This window comes from Saccopteryx leptura, chromosome 2, assembly GCF_036850995.1.
Source record: "Saccopteryx leptura isolate mSacLep1 chromosome 2, mSacLep1_pri_phased_curated, whole genome shotgun sequence".
In the NCBI taxonomy this organism is placed as follows: domain Eukaryota; kingdom Metazoa; phylum Chordata; class Mammalia; order Chiroptera; family Emballonuridae; genus Saccopteryx; species Saccopteryx leptura.
Genome location: NC_089504.1, coordinates 215,003,493 through 215,021,966, shown reverse-complemented (window position 1 = coordinate 215,021,966; position 18,474 = coordinate 215,003,493). Strand labels below are relative to the sequence as shown.

Genomic DNA, 18,474 nt, shown 5'->3' with positions numbered 1-18,474 from the left:
TAGCCCTGGCCAGATGGCTAAGTTAGTTAGAGCATCATCCTGAAGCACCGAGGTTGCTGGTTTGATCCCTGGTCAGGGCACATACAGGAACAGATGGATGTTCCTGTCTCTCTCTTTCTCCCTCTCTCTCTCTCTCTCTCTCTCGCTAAAATCAATCAATAAAAAAAATTTTTAAGAGAAAAATAATAGTTAATATAATCTGTCTGTGATGAGTGGATGTCAAATAGACAAATACAGACTTCAGAAAGGCACAGTTGTAACAGCTGCCTCCACTGACAACGTGGCACCCATAACCCAAGACAACTCCCGGATGGCAGGATGACCCCAGCAGAGGGCCTCCTATCAGACTTGCCTTGGGTCTTTTACAACGTTACTGCTAATTTCCAAGGTAATTTTTACTAGCAGCTTCTTTCTTGGCTTGTGTTTCTAGTATATTTGCACTTCAAGCGGTGTCTTATTTGATAGATTCTAGAGAAGCTACATGTAGGTCAGGTTTTGTTGGTCACGTCAAGAGCCTGCATGTGCGCAGGTGCTGCTTACTGCCCACAGGCACAGCCTAGGAGCCATTAAGGTGGTCCAGCAGCCATTGTCTCTACTCCTCGACTTTCCAGGTTTACATACACTTTGCAAACTTTTCTTTTTGTAAATATACTGATTATAAATTGTGATATGTCTGGATGTCAAATTTTTGTCCATTTTAGGTTAGGGTTGTGATAGAAATGGAGAAATTGTGATTTTCTCATTTCAAGGAAGTGGACAGGAAACCTGTGAAGTCACCATGACGACTGGGTCTCTGCTAGTGGTAGCCTCACCCAGGGCTGCACCTGTGGGGCCAGGGATACAGGGAACATAACCAGCTCCTGGGGGTGGCCTGGCTTCTGCCACCTCTTCTCAAACTGGGGATAAACTAGAGACTGAGCTCAGCTTCCTGGAGAAAAAACAAACCCACATGAAACCCCAACACAAAGAGACTGTAGAGGTTTATTTTGTCAAACATGTGCATGTCTCCAGGAGCTGGGGAGATGGTCCTTCTTGTCCTCTGACTTCTTTAAGCATTTTTTTCCCCAGAATAATTTCATCATAATCCAGACTCCAACCTGACCAGGGGCTCATCCAGCTTGAGCACAGGCTCACAAGTTTGAGCATAGGATTATAGACATGACCCCATGGTTGCTGGCTTGAGTCCAAGGTCGCTGGCTTGACCCCAGGGTCACTGGCTTGAGCAGGGGGTCACAGGCACTGGCTCGGCTGCAGCCCCCAGTCAAGGCACATATGAAAAAGCTATCAATGAACAGCTAAGGTACCAAAGAATTAATGCTTCTCATCTCTCTCCCTTTTTGTCTATCTGTCCCTACCTCACCATCTACCCTTTTTTCAAAATCCGTGTTTGTTTTGCTGTGGACTGCAGTGGACTCTGGCAGTATTAAACTCTTCATCTTGGATAAAAGAGCACTTGAAGTTCTGGCTCCATGCCTCAAACTGTTTCTTCCTTGGCTTGGTCCCCATTAGGAGACCCCTGGGGCCAGTCCTAGTGGCTGCCTGCTCCAGCCTGTGTCTCCTCAGAGGCTGGAGACCCTGACTTTGCAGGCACTTCTCAGCGATCCAGCTCACCACTGCGGAATTTAGCTCCTGGCCTCCCCACTCTCTCCCCTCTGTCTCCAGCCTGGTTAGGCACAGTGCATAGCCACGTTCATAGCTAAGTACATAACTTGTTTTGATGCATGGCAAGGAAATAAGTAATAAAGAAACTCAGGAAAATCCCCAGAGTTTTTAAATGCAGTAAGGGACTGTATTCTAAAATAAGTTTTCTTGTTTCTGATTTGAAATAATTAAAGAATGTTTATATTTTCCTTTTTCAGTAATCTCCTTTGTGGTTTCTTGATCCTAATTCCTGTAACTGATTTTGAATTCCTCTATAGGGGATAGACTGTGCATCTGAACTTGACAGATTCCAGCCCCCAAGGTTCCCACGTACTAGCCAGCAGGTGTGTCAGCCCCATGATGCTGTTGGTGAGGATTCTGTCCAAGGTGACCTGCAGCACAAAGGTATAAAGTATGCTTTGTCAGACTACAGAGAGAAGGGGTTATTTAATGTTGTGCAAGTACTGCTTTTATCAAAATGGGGCATCTTGGATACCTCAGGCCGAGCCTTTGGGGGCACAGTAAAAGCACAGCAGCAGTAGACCAGGCTCCAACCCTCAGTCACAGAGCTGAGGGAACTCCGCCCGCCTGTGGCACTGGTCCCCAGGTTCACCACGGGGACAGTCCAGGATATGGACATGGCTATGCCTGGACCTGATGTCCCAGGACTGTGCACCTGCTCCCCTCCCCACTTCTTTAAGCTTCCATTTCTTTGTCTTACCTCCAGCTCCCTCCCTGTGTTTCCCAGGAGCCTGGTTCAGGGCTTTGCTCTGCCCCAGGCCTTCCTCCCCTGAGGCTGGGCCTTGGGATCTATCCTACCAGTGCTGACTGCCTGGGGGCTTCATAGGGTGGTCTGCAGGGCTGTCCTGAGACTGTGGAGTGTCACTGTCACCCCTGAGCGCAGGTCACCAGCTTTGATGCTGTAAGGAAAAAGGCATTTTTCACTTCCTGAAGGAATCCACTTGGGTACAGGGGCAACCTTTGCCAGAAGTTTCTCTCCCTTCTCAACTCCTAGGCTACGCCAGTCTTGTTGAATTTGTAAGCAATAGAGACATATAGCCACAAAGTCTAAATAAAATACTACCTTGCACCTGACCCAAAGGATTAAAAATAAAATATATAATTGAATTTCAAGTATGCACAATTTGAATATATTTCTGTTAAAAATGTGAATTTAAGTAAATAACAAAACCATTATATCAATTTCTTTTACATTTTTAGAGAACACTTTTTTAAAATTGTGTATTAAAAATAAATTGTAAGGCCCTGGCCAAGTAGCTCAATTGGTTAGAGTGTCCATCCCATTATGCCGAGGTTGTGAGTTTGATCCCGGTCGGGGCACATCCAAGAATCAACAAATAAGTGGAACAACATATCAATGTTTCTCCTCCCCTGCCATCAATTTTTTAAAAGTTTAAAAATATAGTTAATATCAAATGTTGAAATCAAAATTATTTAGGGAGCTGAATTTTTAATTTAACACTGAAAATTTAGTTAAATCATATTAATAGTATCATTTAAAGAATCAAACTTGGTAGTTCTGGTGTTGAGCACACCTCTGGTTGACTGCATAGGATGTGAGTATGTTCTAGATTACGCAGAGCATGTCTGAACACACACACACATATTGAAGAATAGCAGGAATTGCTTAACGTGGTGCCGCATGCAGTAGGCAATCTTGATTTGTGTGTGCCTTTGGAAAAATAACTTGGGAAGTAGGTGCTGGGCTTGCTGGGAGGGGAACTGCATTACACAGGACACGGTTGCTTTGAGTCAGAGAAGTACCTACATGCAGCCTCCAACTCCTATCCTGCCCCTAAGCTGACTCCTCCCAAGACAACCTACAGCAGGGGTCCCCAAACTTTTTATACAGGGGGCCAGTTCACTGTCCCTCAGACCGTTGGAGGGCCGGACTATAAAAAAACTATGAATAAATCCCTATGCACACTGCACATATCTTATTTTAAAGTAAAAAAATAAAACAGGAACAAATACAATATTTAAAATAAAAAACAAGTAAATTTAAATCAAGAAACTGACCAGTATTTCAATGGGAACTATGGGCCTTCTTTTTGGCTAATGAGATGGTCAATGTGCTCCTTTCATTGACCACCAATGAAAGAGGTGCCCCTTTCGGAAGTGCAGCGGGGGCCGGATAAATGGCCTCAGGAGGCCACATGTGGCCCACGGGCCATAGTTTGGGGACCCCTGACCTACAATCTCCAGGCTTTTTGATGTTTGTTGCCTCTTCTCCAAGGACACTGGGCCTGGACATGGGAGAGCGTCTCCCTGGGGGCTGAAGCAAGTCTGTCTGGACCAGAGGATGTGAAATCTGCTGTCTTGGCTGTGCTTAAGTGCTGGAGCCTGAGTTACAGGCACCACATGCTGAGGTGTGTGCATGTGTGAGTGCACATGTGCGTGTGTTCATGTGTGTGTGTGTGCATGTGTGAGTGCACATGAGTTTGTGTGCATGTGTATGCATGTGTAAGTGCACATGTGCTTGTGTTCATATGTGTGCATGCATATGTAAGTGCACGTGTGCTTGTGTTCATGTGTGTGTACATGCGTGAGGGCACATGTGCGTGTGTTCATGTGTGTGTGCATGCATGTGTAAGTGTGCATGGCATGTGGGCCAGGCTGGCCCTGGCATTGTGCTGGTCCTGTTAGCTGTGCTGCCTTCCACCAGGCTCGGTAGCTAGTATAAAGGGGTCAGAGTCTGCTCCCCTGTTGGGAGTTTAGTAGGAGGTGGGGGGCTGTGCCCTATGCTGTAGTGAAGGGACCAGCAGCGGGACCAGTATCTAGGGACATAGGTGGGAAGAAGGCACCCCAGGGACATGTCAGGCAGGTGGGCACGGATCCATGCAAGTCTTCATTGGTGCCCTTGCTCTCCACAGTGCCTGTGGACACTGGCTGGCCTCTGTGCGGGGGTGTGCTGGCCCCAACTGCTGCAGGCTGTTTTGTGAACGGTGACCTCTTACTGACACTTTTACGTCATCATTTCAGACACTCTATCTCTTTTAAAGATGACAGAGGCTTTTACTTAGACAAGACTTTGGAGACTACTATTTCCCTGGACAGCACCCCCACATAGCTCTCCCACCTACTCCATGTTGTGTCTGTGACAGCCCCAAAGGGTTAACTGTCACATTGTCAGCCTGGGTGGTGTGCTTGGAGTCCCTGTGGTGGTGGTGCTACGGACTACCCTGGTTCCCACCATTGATGAATGAGCCTGGGCTGAGGAGGAGCGGCCACTGCTTGCCGGCAGGGGGCTGGCCATCATTGCAGCCGAGCTGCTGAAGCCACTTGCAGCAAGGAGGGGCACAGAATGAGGCCGGGCTGGCGGCTCGACTGCATGGCCTCGCTTGTCAGTGGGACTTTGACCATGGGAACCTTTTTCAGCAGCACAGGACGTCGGTATAAAAGGAGGCGCAAGAAACGCTCAGAGAGAAAAGGTGATCCGTTCACTTTTATTCTAAAATGTAAAGTATTGGACTTTAAATGCAACGTGGGCACCCTTACTGAGGTCACAGCTTTGTGGGTTAGTGTTGCTGCCAGTCACTTTGTTTTCCTGTTCAAGTGCCTCTGTTCTGTGGGCGTTTGTAGTTTTAGATAGAGGCTGGCTTAACAAGATGTAAAAATCATTTTGCTTCAAAGTGTAAAGTATGTTTTAGAAAGATATTTGTGCAGCCAAAGAAGTTTGTCGCTTTGATGCTTTGTAATGCTTTACCTTTGGCTGCCCCGGTTCATTAATGACCCTTCTAACATTGAAAGTACTTTTCCTGCTGAAAGAAAATAAGACCTTGGCAACCAGTGCTAAAGTATTTTCCTTTCAAAAACACGGACAGCAAATTTCTTACATTCAAGACTCCAGGTTATTTCAGTCTTTAATTCAACCTGATGTTTTAAGACATTAAAATCTATATGGTTTTCTAAACACCAAGACTTAGAAGTCCGTGACTATAAAAATGACAAACTACCAACTTTGGGGGGTGAACTGTTGCTTTAAAAGGTGTTGAGAGTTTGCTGTCTTTGAATAAAATTTATTTACTAATAGAAAACATCTCAGATGCAGAGATGCTTGTGTGAGGGGAACACAGTTGTGCAGTGGGTGAGCCTCTTTTCCTAGGCTCTGTTATCAGCTGGTGGGACTAGACAATCTATTGCCAGCTGGTGGGACTAGACAATCTTTTGCCACAACAGCATCCTTAGGATAGTCTGTGGCAGGAGGGAGTCATCCCTCAGAAAATAAAATGAGCCACAGTGTTTAGTGTGACTTCCTAAAAAGAAATCAGAGTCAGCAATCTTTGGAAAATAGCATTGATAAATATAACAAAGAGGGTTGTGCCTAGTGGGGCCTGTGTTTGGGAGTGGTGAGAGCATCATACCCCATAGACCTTTATGGGCACCATTAGGTGTGTCCGGGACAAATGGCACTGTCCAGAGGGGCCGTGGGTGTTTGGGGCCCAGCTGCTCAGTCTTCTGGGATTCTCTGAACTCATCTCAGATTACAGTGTTGATGTGCTTTGTTTTCCCAGTTTAGCATTAAAAAAGCAAGATGTCATTAAGACAAGCAACAGAAGAGTAAGACAAAGGCAAAAGCAAAACTGCAAGAAACTTTGCTCAAATACCCTACATTTAGAATGATGTCCTGGCCGGGTAATTAATTGGTTAGAGCGTTGTCCTGGTGTGCTGAGTTTGCGGGTTCGATCCCTGCTCAGGGCACTTATAAGAATCACCCAATGAATGCATAAATAAGTGGAACATCAAATCAATGTCTCTTTTTCTCTCTTCCCCCCCCCCCCCCGCTGTCCTCCTTTCTCTAAAATCAATTTTAAAAAAATAGAATGGCCACCACTTTTTATGTGGCCCCTCATCATTGAACATTTAAGTTGGAGAAAATATTGAAAAGTACGAGAAAAATTCTTTAACCTTTTTTTTGGATTTTACTGTAATTCAATTGGTTTGTGTCATCCCCTTATATACAGACTCAAAATATTTTCACACATTCTAGGACAGAAATTTTCAACTCGTGTGCTGCAAGAATTTTTAAAACATGTAATACGAGTCAGGGGCCCTGACCTCGTTTCCCTTAGATTGTCAAATAGAAAAATGACAACAGCCAACACAGTAGCTGTCTAGTGTGAATTAATCAAAGTGATACCTATAGAACCTATAGGTCAAGTTGGGAAGAACTGGTGGTGTCTTGACAATACTGGGTCTTCCAATCCGGGAACGTGGACTATTTCCACATGTATTTAGTTCTTTGATTTCTTTTATTGGTGTTTTATAGTTTTCCTCACATGGATCTTGTACATATTTTGTTTCATTTCTGTCTAAGGATTTGATTTTGGGGGTGCTCATGTAAGCATTATTGTATTTTTCTGTCAAATTCCACTCATTCGTTGCTCATACAGAGTAGAGGAATTGACTTTTTTATATTAACCTTGTATTCTATAATCTTGCTATAATTGCTTATTAGTTCCAGGAGTTTCTTTTCGATAGCTATTCTCATTTTAATTATTCTGTGTGGCATTTCACTACAAGAAACATGTTTGCTGAAAGTAGTGCATAAACCATATTTGCTATGCACAATGTGCTATATTTTTGTTCTGTGTGTACAAAATCTCTAAAAAGAACTGAACTAAACATCCATTACTTCGATGGTTTCCTAGAAAGGAAATTATGTCACTGCAAAATATAACAGAGTGATAGCTTTGAACACTTTAGTGATATTTTGCTTAGATAATATTGAAGTTGATTATTTTCCTTCAAATAATGTAAGAATTTTTATATTTTAGTTACCTTTGCTTAAATAAATAATCACATCATCATTCAACTATTTTTGCTATAGCTACAGAGTTATTCTAGCCTTTAGCCAGATGTTGCTTGATTTATACTGAAGAGTCAACAGGAATTGTCTCCATTTAATGCATCTTTTTAAAAAACTTGCCATATTGGCTATTAAAAATAAAATTTATAACAGTCATAAAAATATGTAATATGTTTCTCAAAACCATTCTTTGAAGAGACTAAAATGGAGTAAATCCAGTAATAGTTACTAATAATTTTAATCAAGGGTACTGTTTGTTTAAAATGTTTTTTTTAACCTATAAAATTTTAGTGAATTCCTAAAAATGGTACTTTTCTCCAGCACAATAGAGAATGTTCCAGTTATGATGGATCTTTAATATAAATAAGTCATGTTCTTTATATTTTGTTCCAAGGTATCTTTTTTTAACTAAAGGAAGAGGAGGAGAGAGAAGGGGTGGCACGGGTCAGCTTCTCTTCCATGGAGATAAGGGGCACTGACAGAAGTCATGGGGACATGATATCTGTACAAATTGTTTATACTTTGCTTTACAACGTAAGCACTTACAAAGATATAGAGAATAATACAACAGATAACATTCACCTACCACCCACTTAAAAAACAAAACATTGCCAATGAATCCTGTTACTTGAAAAGTAACTCATGGAGAACTGAAATGACATTAGCAAGTTACAGTGTGGACCAGCCTCGCCTTCCTCCTTGAGCTCCACACACCCAGTCCAGTCCATCACAAGTGCCTTCTGATGTCACTGACTTGGGATGCCACCTTGGACAAAGCAGTATAGTTCCAAACATGCTCTGTTCCAGTTTGGGACTTGGCGTCTTCAGTCCTTGAGCCCATGCATGGTTTTTGAGTGTCAGGGTCCTGTTGTCTCTGGTCTGGAATGCTGGTCCCACCTCATTGCTCCTTTAATTCAGTGTTTTTCCTGAATGTTGCAACCTGTCTGTTTTTTCACACAAACCTTGAATCAGCTTGTTTAGTTCCATTAGAAAAAGTAAGAGTTGCAATTGTAACTGGAACCAAGTTAAACATCAGTCCTGGGCCTTCTGATTCCAAGTTTTAATGGTCTTTTCACACTTTATTGCCTCCCAAGTTTTGGGGGGGTTTTTTCTATCCTTTTTTCCAAGTAAAAGGAGGAAAGATAGAGACAGACTCCCACATGCGCCCCAACTGGGATCCACCTAGCAACCCCCACCTGGGGCCAATGCTCTGCCTATCTAGGCCTGTGCTCACAAATGAGCTATTTTTAGCACCTAAGGTGGAGGCTCCATGGAGGCATCCTCAGTGCACAGAGCCGATGTGCTTGGACAAATCGAGCCATGGATGCAGGAAGGGGAGAGAGAGAGCGCAAGAAATGAGGGGTGGGGGTGGAGAAACAGATGGTCGCTTCTCCTGTGTGCCCTGATCAGGAATCGAACCCCGGACATCCACATGCTGGGCCAATGCTCTACCACTGAGCCAACCAGCCAGGGCCTGCTGCCCCCCAAGTTTAACTGACTTCTTCCTGTTTTATGAGCATCCTGAAAAGTGAACAGATAGTTTGAATACTGCTACCAAATAAAGCTTCTCCTAGATTGGTCACTCCTAGAATTTTGTTCCATGTGGGATTTTTTTTTAATTTCTTTTTTTTTAATTCATTTTTTTTAGAGAGGAGAGGGAGAGACAGAGAGAGAGAGAGAGACAGAGACAGAGAGAGAGAGGAGAGACAGAGAGAGAGAGAGGAGAGACAGAGAGAGAGAAGGGGAGGGAAGAGCTGGAAGCATCAACTCCCATATGTGCCTTGACCAGGCAAGCCCAGGGTTTTGAACCGGCGACCTCAGCATTTCCAGGTCGACGCTTTATCCACTGCGCCACCACAGGTCAGGCCCCATGTGGGATTTTTGATGGGGTTTTAACTCTTATTTGTTTATAGTTCAGGCAATAAGAAGTGCTTTCAGTGAAAGAAAAATGGTTATGTGAAATGCTCTAAAATGCTTGCACTTGCCATTTTGTTTTATTTTATAACCTTTGGTACTAGAGTTGGCATTTGTAGGAAATGGAAATGTTGGCTCCTGCTCAGCAAGAGCTTTCTGGCTTCTAAATACACACGACTCCTCCCCCCACCCCCATCCCACACAGCCTGGTTATTTTCTACTGTGAGACATTTCCATGTCCTTTTTAAGAATTTTAATATGTAAGTGCAGGAAAACAAGGCGCTCTACAAATCAGGCAAGCTCCTTTAGGGCTGGACTCCTTCCGTGGCTCAGATTCATTGTCCTCATCACTGGTAGTAGGTTCTTCCTCATCCTGGACCTTCTGCAAGCCTGCCCACCCAGCACAACCATCGCTGATGAATTGTTAAATATTTGTGCCTTCTGTCTACTTCTGATTAAACTTTTTATTTGGAGATGGTGTAGATTCAGATGTAGCCGTAAGAAATAATACAGAGAGGACCATGTCACAATGTTCTGTCACAATCAGGATGTTGACCCAGATATAGTCAGGATCCAGAACATTCTGTTGCCACCAGATTGCTCCTATGTGCTTTTAATAATCATACCTACCCTCACCCTCCCGATACCTGGAAGCTACTGATCTGTTCTCCATTTCAACAATTTTCTCATTTCAGGAACGCTATATAAATGGACCATGCAGTAGGTGACACTAGGATAGCCTTTTTTCCCTCAACCTAATTCTCAGATGCATCCAGGTCACTGCACGTGTCAGTAGTTGAGTCGTTTTTCATTGCTGCATAGTATTCCTTGGTGTGGATGTGCCGTGGTCCAGTTACCCACTCACCTGTTGAAGGGCATCTGAGTTGTTTCCAATTTGGGGCTATTATGAATGAAGTTACTGGTAAACATTTGTATATATTTTTTATACTAATGTAAGTCTTCATTTCTCTGGGATAAATGCCTGTGTTTTGTTTTAAAGAAACGACTAACCTGTTCCCCGGAGAGGCCATACTATCTCCATCAGTGACAGGGGAGAGACCTGGTGTCTCTGCTTCCTCACCAGCGTTTGCAGTTGTCACAGTTTTATCTTGGCCATTCTCATAGATGTACAGTGGAGTCTCAAGTGGATTTAAGTTGAAAGTCCCTGATGGCTGATGATATTGAACATTTTTTCATGTGTTTTTCTTCTATCTGAATATCCTCTTCAGTGAAATGTCTCTTCTTGTCTTTTGCCCATTCTCTAATTGGAAAGTTTGTCTTATTTTTGAGTTTTGAGAATTTCTTGTGTGTTCCAAGTGTGGTTTTTATATATTTTCTTCTAGTCTTAGCTTGTCTTTTCATCTTATTAATAGACTCAGTAGCAAAGCAAAAATGTTTCGTTTCAATGAAGTTCAGTTTATTAAAAAATCCAACTTATATTACAGATTGTGCTTTTGGTGTCTCGTCAGCCTGGGTAAGCTCAGCCTGGCCCTAGGCCCTATGACTGTTCTAGTTTTATAATTTTAAGTTTCACACAGAGCCCCTGGTCTATCCTGTGTACATTTTTATGTCGGCGTGAGACTTGGTGCCTTGTGGCTGCAGCTCTGGTTGTTGCCAGGCACCCCTACTCCATGAACTGCTTTCCAGCCTCGTTGGCCATTAGCCGGGCACATGTGGGCCTGGCTCTGGCTCCTTCTGTTCCACGTGGTCTGTTTGTGTGTCCTTCACAATACTGTGCTGTCTTGATGACTAAGGCTGCCCTATGAGTATTGAGATCAGTGAGACTGATTCCCCCCACTTTATGATGGCTGCTTTAAAACCTCTCTCAGGGCCCTGGCCGGTTGGCTCAGCGGTAGAGCGTCGGCCTAGCGTGCGGAGGACCCGGGTTCGATTCCCGGCCAGGGCACACAGGAGAAGCGCCCATTTGCTTCTCCACCCCTCCGCCGCGCTTTCCTCTCTGTCTCTCTCTTCCCCTCCCGCAGCCAAGGCTCCATTGGAGCAAAGATGGCCCGGGCGCTGGGGATGGCTCTGTGGCCTCTGCCTCAGGCGCTAGAGTGGCCCTGGTCGCAACATGGCGACGCCCAGGATGGGCATAGCATCGCCCCCTGGTGGGCAGAGTGTCGCCCCTGGTGGGCGTGCCGGGTGGATCCCGGTCGGGCGCATGCGGGAGTCTGTCTGACTGTCTCTCCCTGTTTCCAGCTTCAGAAAAATGAAAAAAAAAAGAAAGAAAACCTCTCTCAGACAGTGCTGACGTCTCTGGGTTGGTGTCTATTGACTGTCTTCTTTCATTCGGTTTGAGATCGTCCTAGCTGTTGGTATGATGAATGATTTTTTTTTTTTAATAAATTTTTATTAATGTTAATGGGATGACATTAATAATTCAGGGTACATATATTCAAAGAAAACATGTCTAGGTTATCTTCTCATTAAATTATGTTGCATACCCCTTGCCCAGAGTCAGATTGTCCTCTGTCACCCTCTATCTAGTTTTCTCTGTGCCCCTCCCCCTCCCCCTAAATCTCTCCCTCCCTCCCTCCTGCGTCCTCCCTCCCCCCACCCCTGGTAACCACCACACTCTTGTCCATGTCTCTTAGTCTTCCACCAATGTATGGAATCATGTAGTTCTTGTTTTTTTCTGATTTACTTATTTCACTCCGTATAATGTTATCAAGATCCCACCATTTTGCTATAAATGATCTAATGTCATCATTTCTTATGGCTGAGTAGTATTCCATAGTGTATATGTGCCACATCTTCTTTATCCAATCTTCTATTGAAGGGCTTTTTGGTTGTTTCCATGTCTTGGCCACTGTGAACAGTGCTGCTATGAACATGGGGCTACATGTGTCTTCACGTATCAATGATTCTGAGGTTTTGGGGTATATACCCAGTAGAGGGATTGCTGGGTCATAAGGTAGTTCTATTTGCAGTTTTTTGAGGAACCACCATACTTTCCTCCATAGTGGTTGTACTACTTTACAGATGAATGATTTTTTATTGAAACCTGGACGTAATACATTACAAGACTGTAAATCTCATTGAATCCTTTGTGTCACCTGACTTTCACTCATGTGGCTCTGTTAGGGAAAAGGGATGCCGCCTCAGGTCCCTCTCTGGGCTTCTGCTGCCCCTCCCTGGCTCCACTGACACTGCTGGGTTGGGGGGCGAAAGTCCTGACTCCATTGGGCCTCCTGTGACACGCCAGTGGGGTGGGGATGGACACCTCACTACCCCATTACAGCTGTCAATGGAGATCCCGCCTCCCCATACTTTCTACCTGACTCTGCATTGCAGGGTGGGTGGAAAGGGGAGTCGAGGCTCCCCCCCCCCCCCCCCCCGCCCATGTCCTTGCTGGGTGGGAGGGTGGGGTCTGGCTGGAGTAGGGCTGTTCCATCTGTCACTTCCTGGCCTTCAGGGAAGGACCTATCCCGGCCCTTTGTCAGAGAAAGCAGCATTTGTTTTTGGTCTGTGCCCACTGGCATTTCCAAGTTGCTGGCTTCTTCAGCTTCAAGTCTGTGATGATGACAAACAGAAGACCAGGGGACCCATGCCATGTCGTCCCTCGGGGCCCCAGCAGGTCTGTCCAGCTCTGGATTCTTAGTTGCTCTGTGTGCAGTGTGAGGTTTTCAGTTGTACTGAGGGGAGGAAAGGGGAAAGAGGTCTGCTCCATACAGCACTGCGCAAGTCCCTGCTGCCTGTTTCTAAACCAGGGTCAGTGAAAAGAACAGAGCGCTTCGGATGGTTAGTTGTGCGCTGTTTCCAGAATTGATAGGTGGGGTTTCTTTGAAGTGCTTGTGAGTGCTCTTCTCACACAAGTGTGTTTTTCTGTACACCGTCTCCTGTCTTTGTGGTGTGTGTGACTGCCTCTTGTGCAGGCTTAGTTTCACCACCGTGTGCCCGTCTTCCGACCTGAGCCTGTAGCCAGAGGCCGTCACAGCACCTGCATCTTGCCAAGTGTGTGCAGTGGTCTTGCATCCCTGCCACGTCTTGCCTCCCATTTTAGACCTCAAGGAAATTACTTCTTATTAAAACTTTCCATATGAGTCCCCCTGCCCATCAGCCAGCCTGAGCAATGACCAGCAACAGCCCCTCAGTTCCAACTATACACCATCTCCTCTTTCCCCACTGTGCTGGGTAATTTTATAATAAGTCCCAGATATTATCATTTTATCTATAAATACTTCAGTATTGCTAAAAGATAAGTACTATTTCCACACTTAAAATGTTACAAAGAATTCCTAAATATAGTCAGCTATCCAGATGGTATTTATATTTGAATTTCTCTATTCAGGATCTGTCTGATTCATTTCAAGTTCTTGTCGTGTCCTGCACTGTGCTTTATATAAAGAATAGGTTTCCAGAAAAAAATATCTAGAAGTAATTAATGAATATAAAGTAATAATGTTTTTAAAACTATCTTGAACACTCTCCTGAATAAAGGATTCTAAATCCTTTAACTTTTAGCAAAAGGATTTGACTTTTAAAAGCTCATTTAACTTTTAGCAAAAAATTTACCAGATATACAGTGAGATTCAACATTACTAACAACTAGTTCTCATGGAAACTACATATATTTATTAGATAATTGGTGTGAGAGATGCTTATAAGATATATGCATGCTTTGGCATGTTTTAGTCACTATTTTCCTAAATGTAATGTAATGACTTTGCCTTGTAGCGATTTATAGTATCAATTTTATTTGTATGTAAAGCAACATGTGGTTATAAACTTTGCAAACCTTTTTCCTCAGTTACAATTTGATGGGATCTTTTGTTACAAGTTGTGTGTTAGTAACATTTTTTAGTGTAGCCATACAATGTAGGAAGAAGAAACTCCTTAAATTGGTTAATAATTAGATAATCGGAGTAATTGTTCTTTGAGGATTTCCTGTGGTTTCTCCTGCCAACAAAACAATGTTATAGATGGCTAAGGAATTCGATCATATTTTAATAATGCCATGTTTTTTAGATTCACCCCCGTGAGATGCGACTCAAGATGAGAAAGGAGTAGTGTCATGAACTGTGGGTGCCTGTTCTTCCTTTTAGCTTTACTTTGTAGCCCAAGCCAGATGTCTGCCAGAGCAGAGATCTTAACAGGGTGGAGTCCTATTTGGGCTCCATGGTCATCTGTCACCATGTAGTGCATCTTCAGTCCCTCCTATGGGAGAGATCTCTCCAAGACATAAACACTCTCACCTTTTCTGGCCCCCACCCCTGGAATCAAGGCCACTCTCCTCAGAGTGGCCCCAGATCTTCCTTGCTGGGACCCCTCCCCACCTCTGCCACCACTCCCTCCAGTAGAATCCTCGGGGTCCTGCGGTGAACTGTGCTGAAGAGGGGGAGTTTCCGTACATTCTGTCCTGATGGCGTCCTTGTGCCATGGGGTTTTTTCTTTAATTGATAATCACGTTGGCATTGTTTCTGCAGAAGAGACTTACCTCGTGTTTCCCATAGGATAGGCACACTAAATGTGATTTTCTTGCTGTCTTTCAGACAGAAACAGTCTCCGCCAGTCAAGAAACCTTCCAAAGTATTTTGCCATGGATCTAGAAGAGGAAGAAAACCTGAGTAAGACTGAGGCCTACCATGTAGTATCGAGTAGCTGGTTTCCACTAGGCTTAGTGTTTCTGGAACTTGATTTCACGAGGCCAGTTTGGGGGAAATGCTCTCCCTATCCTACAGGCTACAAGTGGTGTGTTTAGTTTTTGATACGGTGTCTATTTACCACGGGTATCTCCCTTCCAGCTGGTGTGTGGGTTTGCCCTCCTGGTTGTTGTCCTGGGTGTGATGCACTTGTGCGGAAGGAGAGCGAGCCTCCGGGCGTGGTGCTGCCGAAGCACGTGCCTCGTGCTGGGTCACAGCCCAGGTGTCGTGATGCCACATGGGCAGATCTCCATCTGGGCGGATCGAGGAGAACATCTGAGGTGGACGTAACTACCTGACCATTTGAAATAACAGTACATATGTCTTTCTGTACAAATACAGTGGATCCTCCTGTGTTCTGATGGAAAGTGTTCACATGAATCTGCTGATCTTAAGTTTCCAGACTGTAATGAGCTTTAGGACCAGTGTGGCCCGAAGCGCCTCGGGGGCCTTCTCCTTTCCACACTGTGCCCTCTGCGGTGGGGGGGCAGGGAAGGGTAGAAGGGCTCAGGCCATGCCAGCTCCCCTCTCAGCAGTGTTCTCTATGAGAAGCGCAGCGAACATACTTCTCTCTGTTTTACCTTTAATCCCAGAGGGCAGTGCATTTAACTAAGGCTCAAATGTTCCCACGCAAGTTGGAAGCTTTTAGTAGGGAAATTGCAACAAGATATTTTTTTTCTAATACATATATATTTACATTCTTGTCTGTGTTCAGTTGCTCCCAAGAAAAATGTGCAGGTCTAAATGACAAGTGACATTTTACTGAGAGTGGTCATCAGTGACCAGAGCTCAGTTCAGCACATTTCTCTGTGACCTCACCCAAACTGACCAGCTGAGGCCTTGGCGTCGGCGTGTCTATGCAGATAAGCCAGATGCTCACGCGGCAGAACACCCTGCCTCACAGGCAGGCTGCTCCGTGAGACTGGTTGTGGGTGATACGGGGTGGGCTGGGTCTTGGTTATACGAACCGCACAGTAGACGCTCTCTCTGGCTGAAGTTAGTCCCTGTGGGATGGACGCCAGCATAAGCAACTGACCATTTGCTGTTTGCAAAGCACATGGCACTGTGCCCTTCCTCTGGCTGCCTGGTGGAGGCTTTCTTCAGGTCGACACCCCCAGCAGAGCCTACCCCTGAGGTCCTTTTAGAACCAGCTGAATGTTTTTACTAGTCGGTTCCACTCGCCATCTCCAGTTGTGCCCGTGCGCTATTCCCTATGAAGAGTGTGTGTGCCAGTGCTCCAGCCTCCTTTTTGGAGGGACCGATGACCACGGTGGTGGTCATCTGGTTTGGGTGAAAACATCACAGAGTTTAGATTCTATATCTATCCCCAGATGGATCCTGTGCTTACTTTTAAATAAAGAATCCTTCTGAATAATTTTTCTGAAAAGATAAACTGCTGGTTCAAGGGCTGAAGCTTAGCAATGCCAGTCCTGTATCCTCTGTCATTTCTAAAGCAACAGAAAGTGTCGTCTTGATTAATAGTCACATTTATGAGACAAAGTAGATGACACGTAAAGAGAAGGTGACTAAGAAGAGTTGTGATGGTGGGGGGTGTCTTCCTCCAATCTAGTATTCTCTCTTTACATAGTAGCATTTTAAATAAGACAGAATATGTAGTATTTCAGTGCTTGTGAAGTAAATAACAACTTAGAGTTGATGTGAACTATTATAGAAAGCATATTTTTCCTATACTCTCAAGATTGTCAAACCAGTACTGTTTGTTTTTATTTCGTAAAGGAAAGCATTTGGTTGTGGGAGGTTATAAATGTTTGATTAAATGCATTTCAGAGTGTATTCATGATGACCTGAGTGTATCGCTAGTTTTGTTCCGCAGGAACACTAGTATGCCAGGGTCATCTGTGTGACACCCTTGCTGCTTGGCCATCTAACCTGTCTTGCTTTACCCTTTTCACCTTTTGTTCCCTCTGAGCACCGAAAGGAGTAACCTATCGAGCTTTTGCTGGAGGATGTTATAAATGAAAATTTAGTGCCTATTCCGTCAGCTTTGTCAACTGGGAGAAGTGGTGTGTGTGTCAGGGCCTGGGAGAGGTACAGTCGGTAGAGAAAGTGTACCTGTCTGTAATCTCGGCTGCAGGACAGTGGGTTCTCCCATGGGGTGAGCTTAAACCAGGGTCGTTCTTTACATCCTGGCTGAATGCTGACAGCCTGGGAAATGCAAGGACGTGCACAGTGGTGCTGGCAGCCAGGGACCCGGACTATCTGTCACGTTAAGCCCTCCCATGAGTAGAGCTGATTAAGTTTGCTTAATATGAAGAGAGTCTGCTTTTATATTATATTGTTAAAATAGACCAGGCCACCTGTACTGGGCACCTGTAAATGGGTTTACATTGCAAAAAAGTATTTTGGTTGCTTAAACTATTTATTAGTGTTGATTTTCAAAAGCTAGCTAGCAGTAGATCTTTAAATACGGTGACATCAACATCCTGTCACCCAGTGATCATTGCTCCTGCGCTTCATGTGTCAGTCTGTGGAAATGGGCCAGGAAAATGAGGAACTCTTTCTGGTTCTCTTTTTTAGAAAGCTTGATAAAGGGAAGCGTAAATGCTCTTTCGTTCTCCTTTTTGAAATTAAAATCATTTTGCCATGAAATAGAGTCCTAAAATTATCTTTATTAATTATAAATATAAACTACCTTTAATAGAATAACCAAGTTATTTTTTAAATTCATCAAATTTTTTTTAAAGACAAAGTTTTCAGCTTTAGTTAGGAAATTGTAGCCTGCCTGCAGCTTCAATTTTATGTCTTATTCCATATTTTTTCTATCATGAAATGTATTAAGATTCAGAAGTACATCGACCCCCATATGTAGTCAAAAAATTTTAAATGAATATTAGAAGTGAAGCTGTGATCTCCAAAAATCATTTCTAAAAAGCCATAATTACATAAGCAGATTTTTAAGATTGATTCGTGGACTAAATAAAAAGCTGTACAAATTGATTGAATATTTTGAACCCAGAGAACCAGTCAGCCTGTAAATGCTGCTTTAAAATATGTGACCTCTTCTGAGAGGTGCTGCAGTCAAAGCCCTGGGACAGTCAGTGCCACCGAAGAGGGGAAAATGCCAAAGTAGTTGACATTTGTCAATACTGACATTAGGCTTATCAATGTGAGGTCTTCTGGACAAATTTATCATCTCACACTTTGATGCTTCAGAATATTCTCATGAGAATTATTTCAAAATTCACCTTTTAATGCCAGAGCAGTGGTGATACTAAATAGAAATAATAAGAGCCATTATTCAGCAAACTGTCCAATGACCCACTTCAGGGAGGCCCTGAGTTGTTGGTGAGAGGCTCAGTCCCTCCAGTGTGTGACAGGGAGTCGGGTAGAACACACAGCACTTACCCAGTTACAAAGAGAGATAAAGGAATCTATAAATTTTGCATTTACAAGATCCTGCAACGAAGGCGTTGTAAGTTGCTCTTT

At 44.0% G+C, this 18,474-nt stretch overlaps 1 protein-coding gene across 5 annotated transcripts in view; it reads left to right on the top strand.

Moving 5' to 3' along the window:
* ADARB1 (adenosine deaminase RNA specific B1) overlaps nt 1-18,474 on the top strand; it is a 129,481-nt gene that overhangs the window by 79,994 nt on the left and 31,013 nt on the right. For 2 of the 5 annotated variants that reach the window (XM_066370018.1, XM_066370016.1), the window contains 2 exons: nt 1,920-2,046; nt 14,878-14,952. In XM_066370018.1, coding sequence (XP_066226115.1) covers nt 14,925-14,952 — 28 coding nt within the window. In that variant the 5' untranslated portion in view covers nt 1,920-2,046; nt 14,878-14,924. Of the gene's footprint in view, nt 1-1,919; nt 2,047-4,978; nt 5,094-14,877; nt 14,953-18,474 lie in introns of those variants that run through there. The other 3 variants (XM_066370019.1, XM_066370020.1, XM_066370017.1) reach the window with 3 other exon arrangements.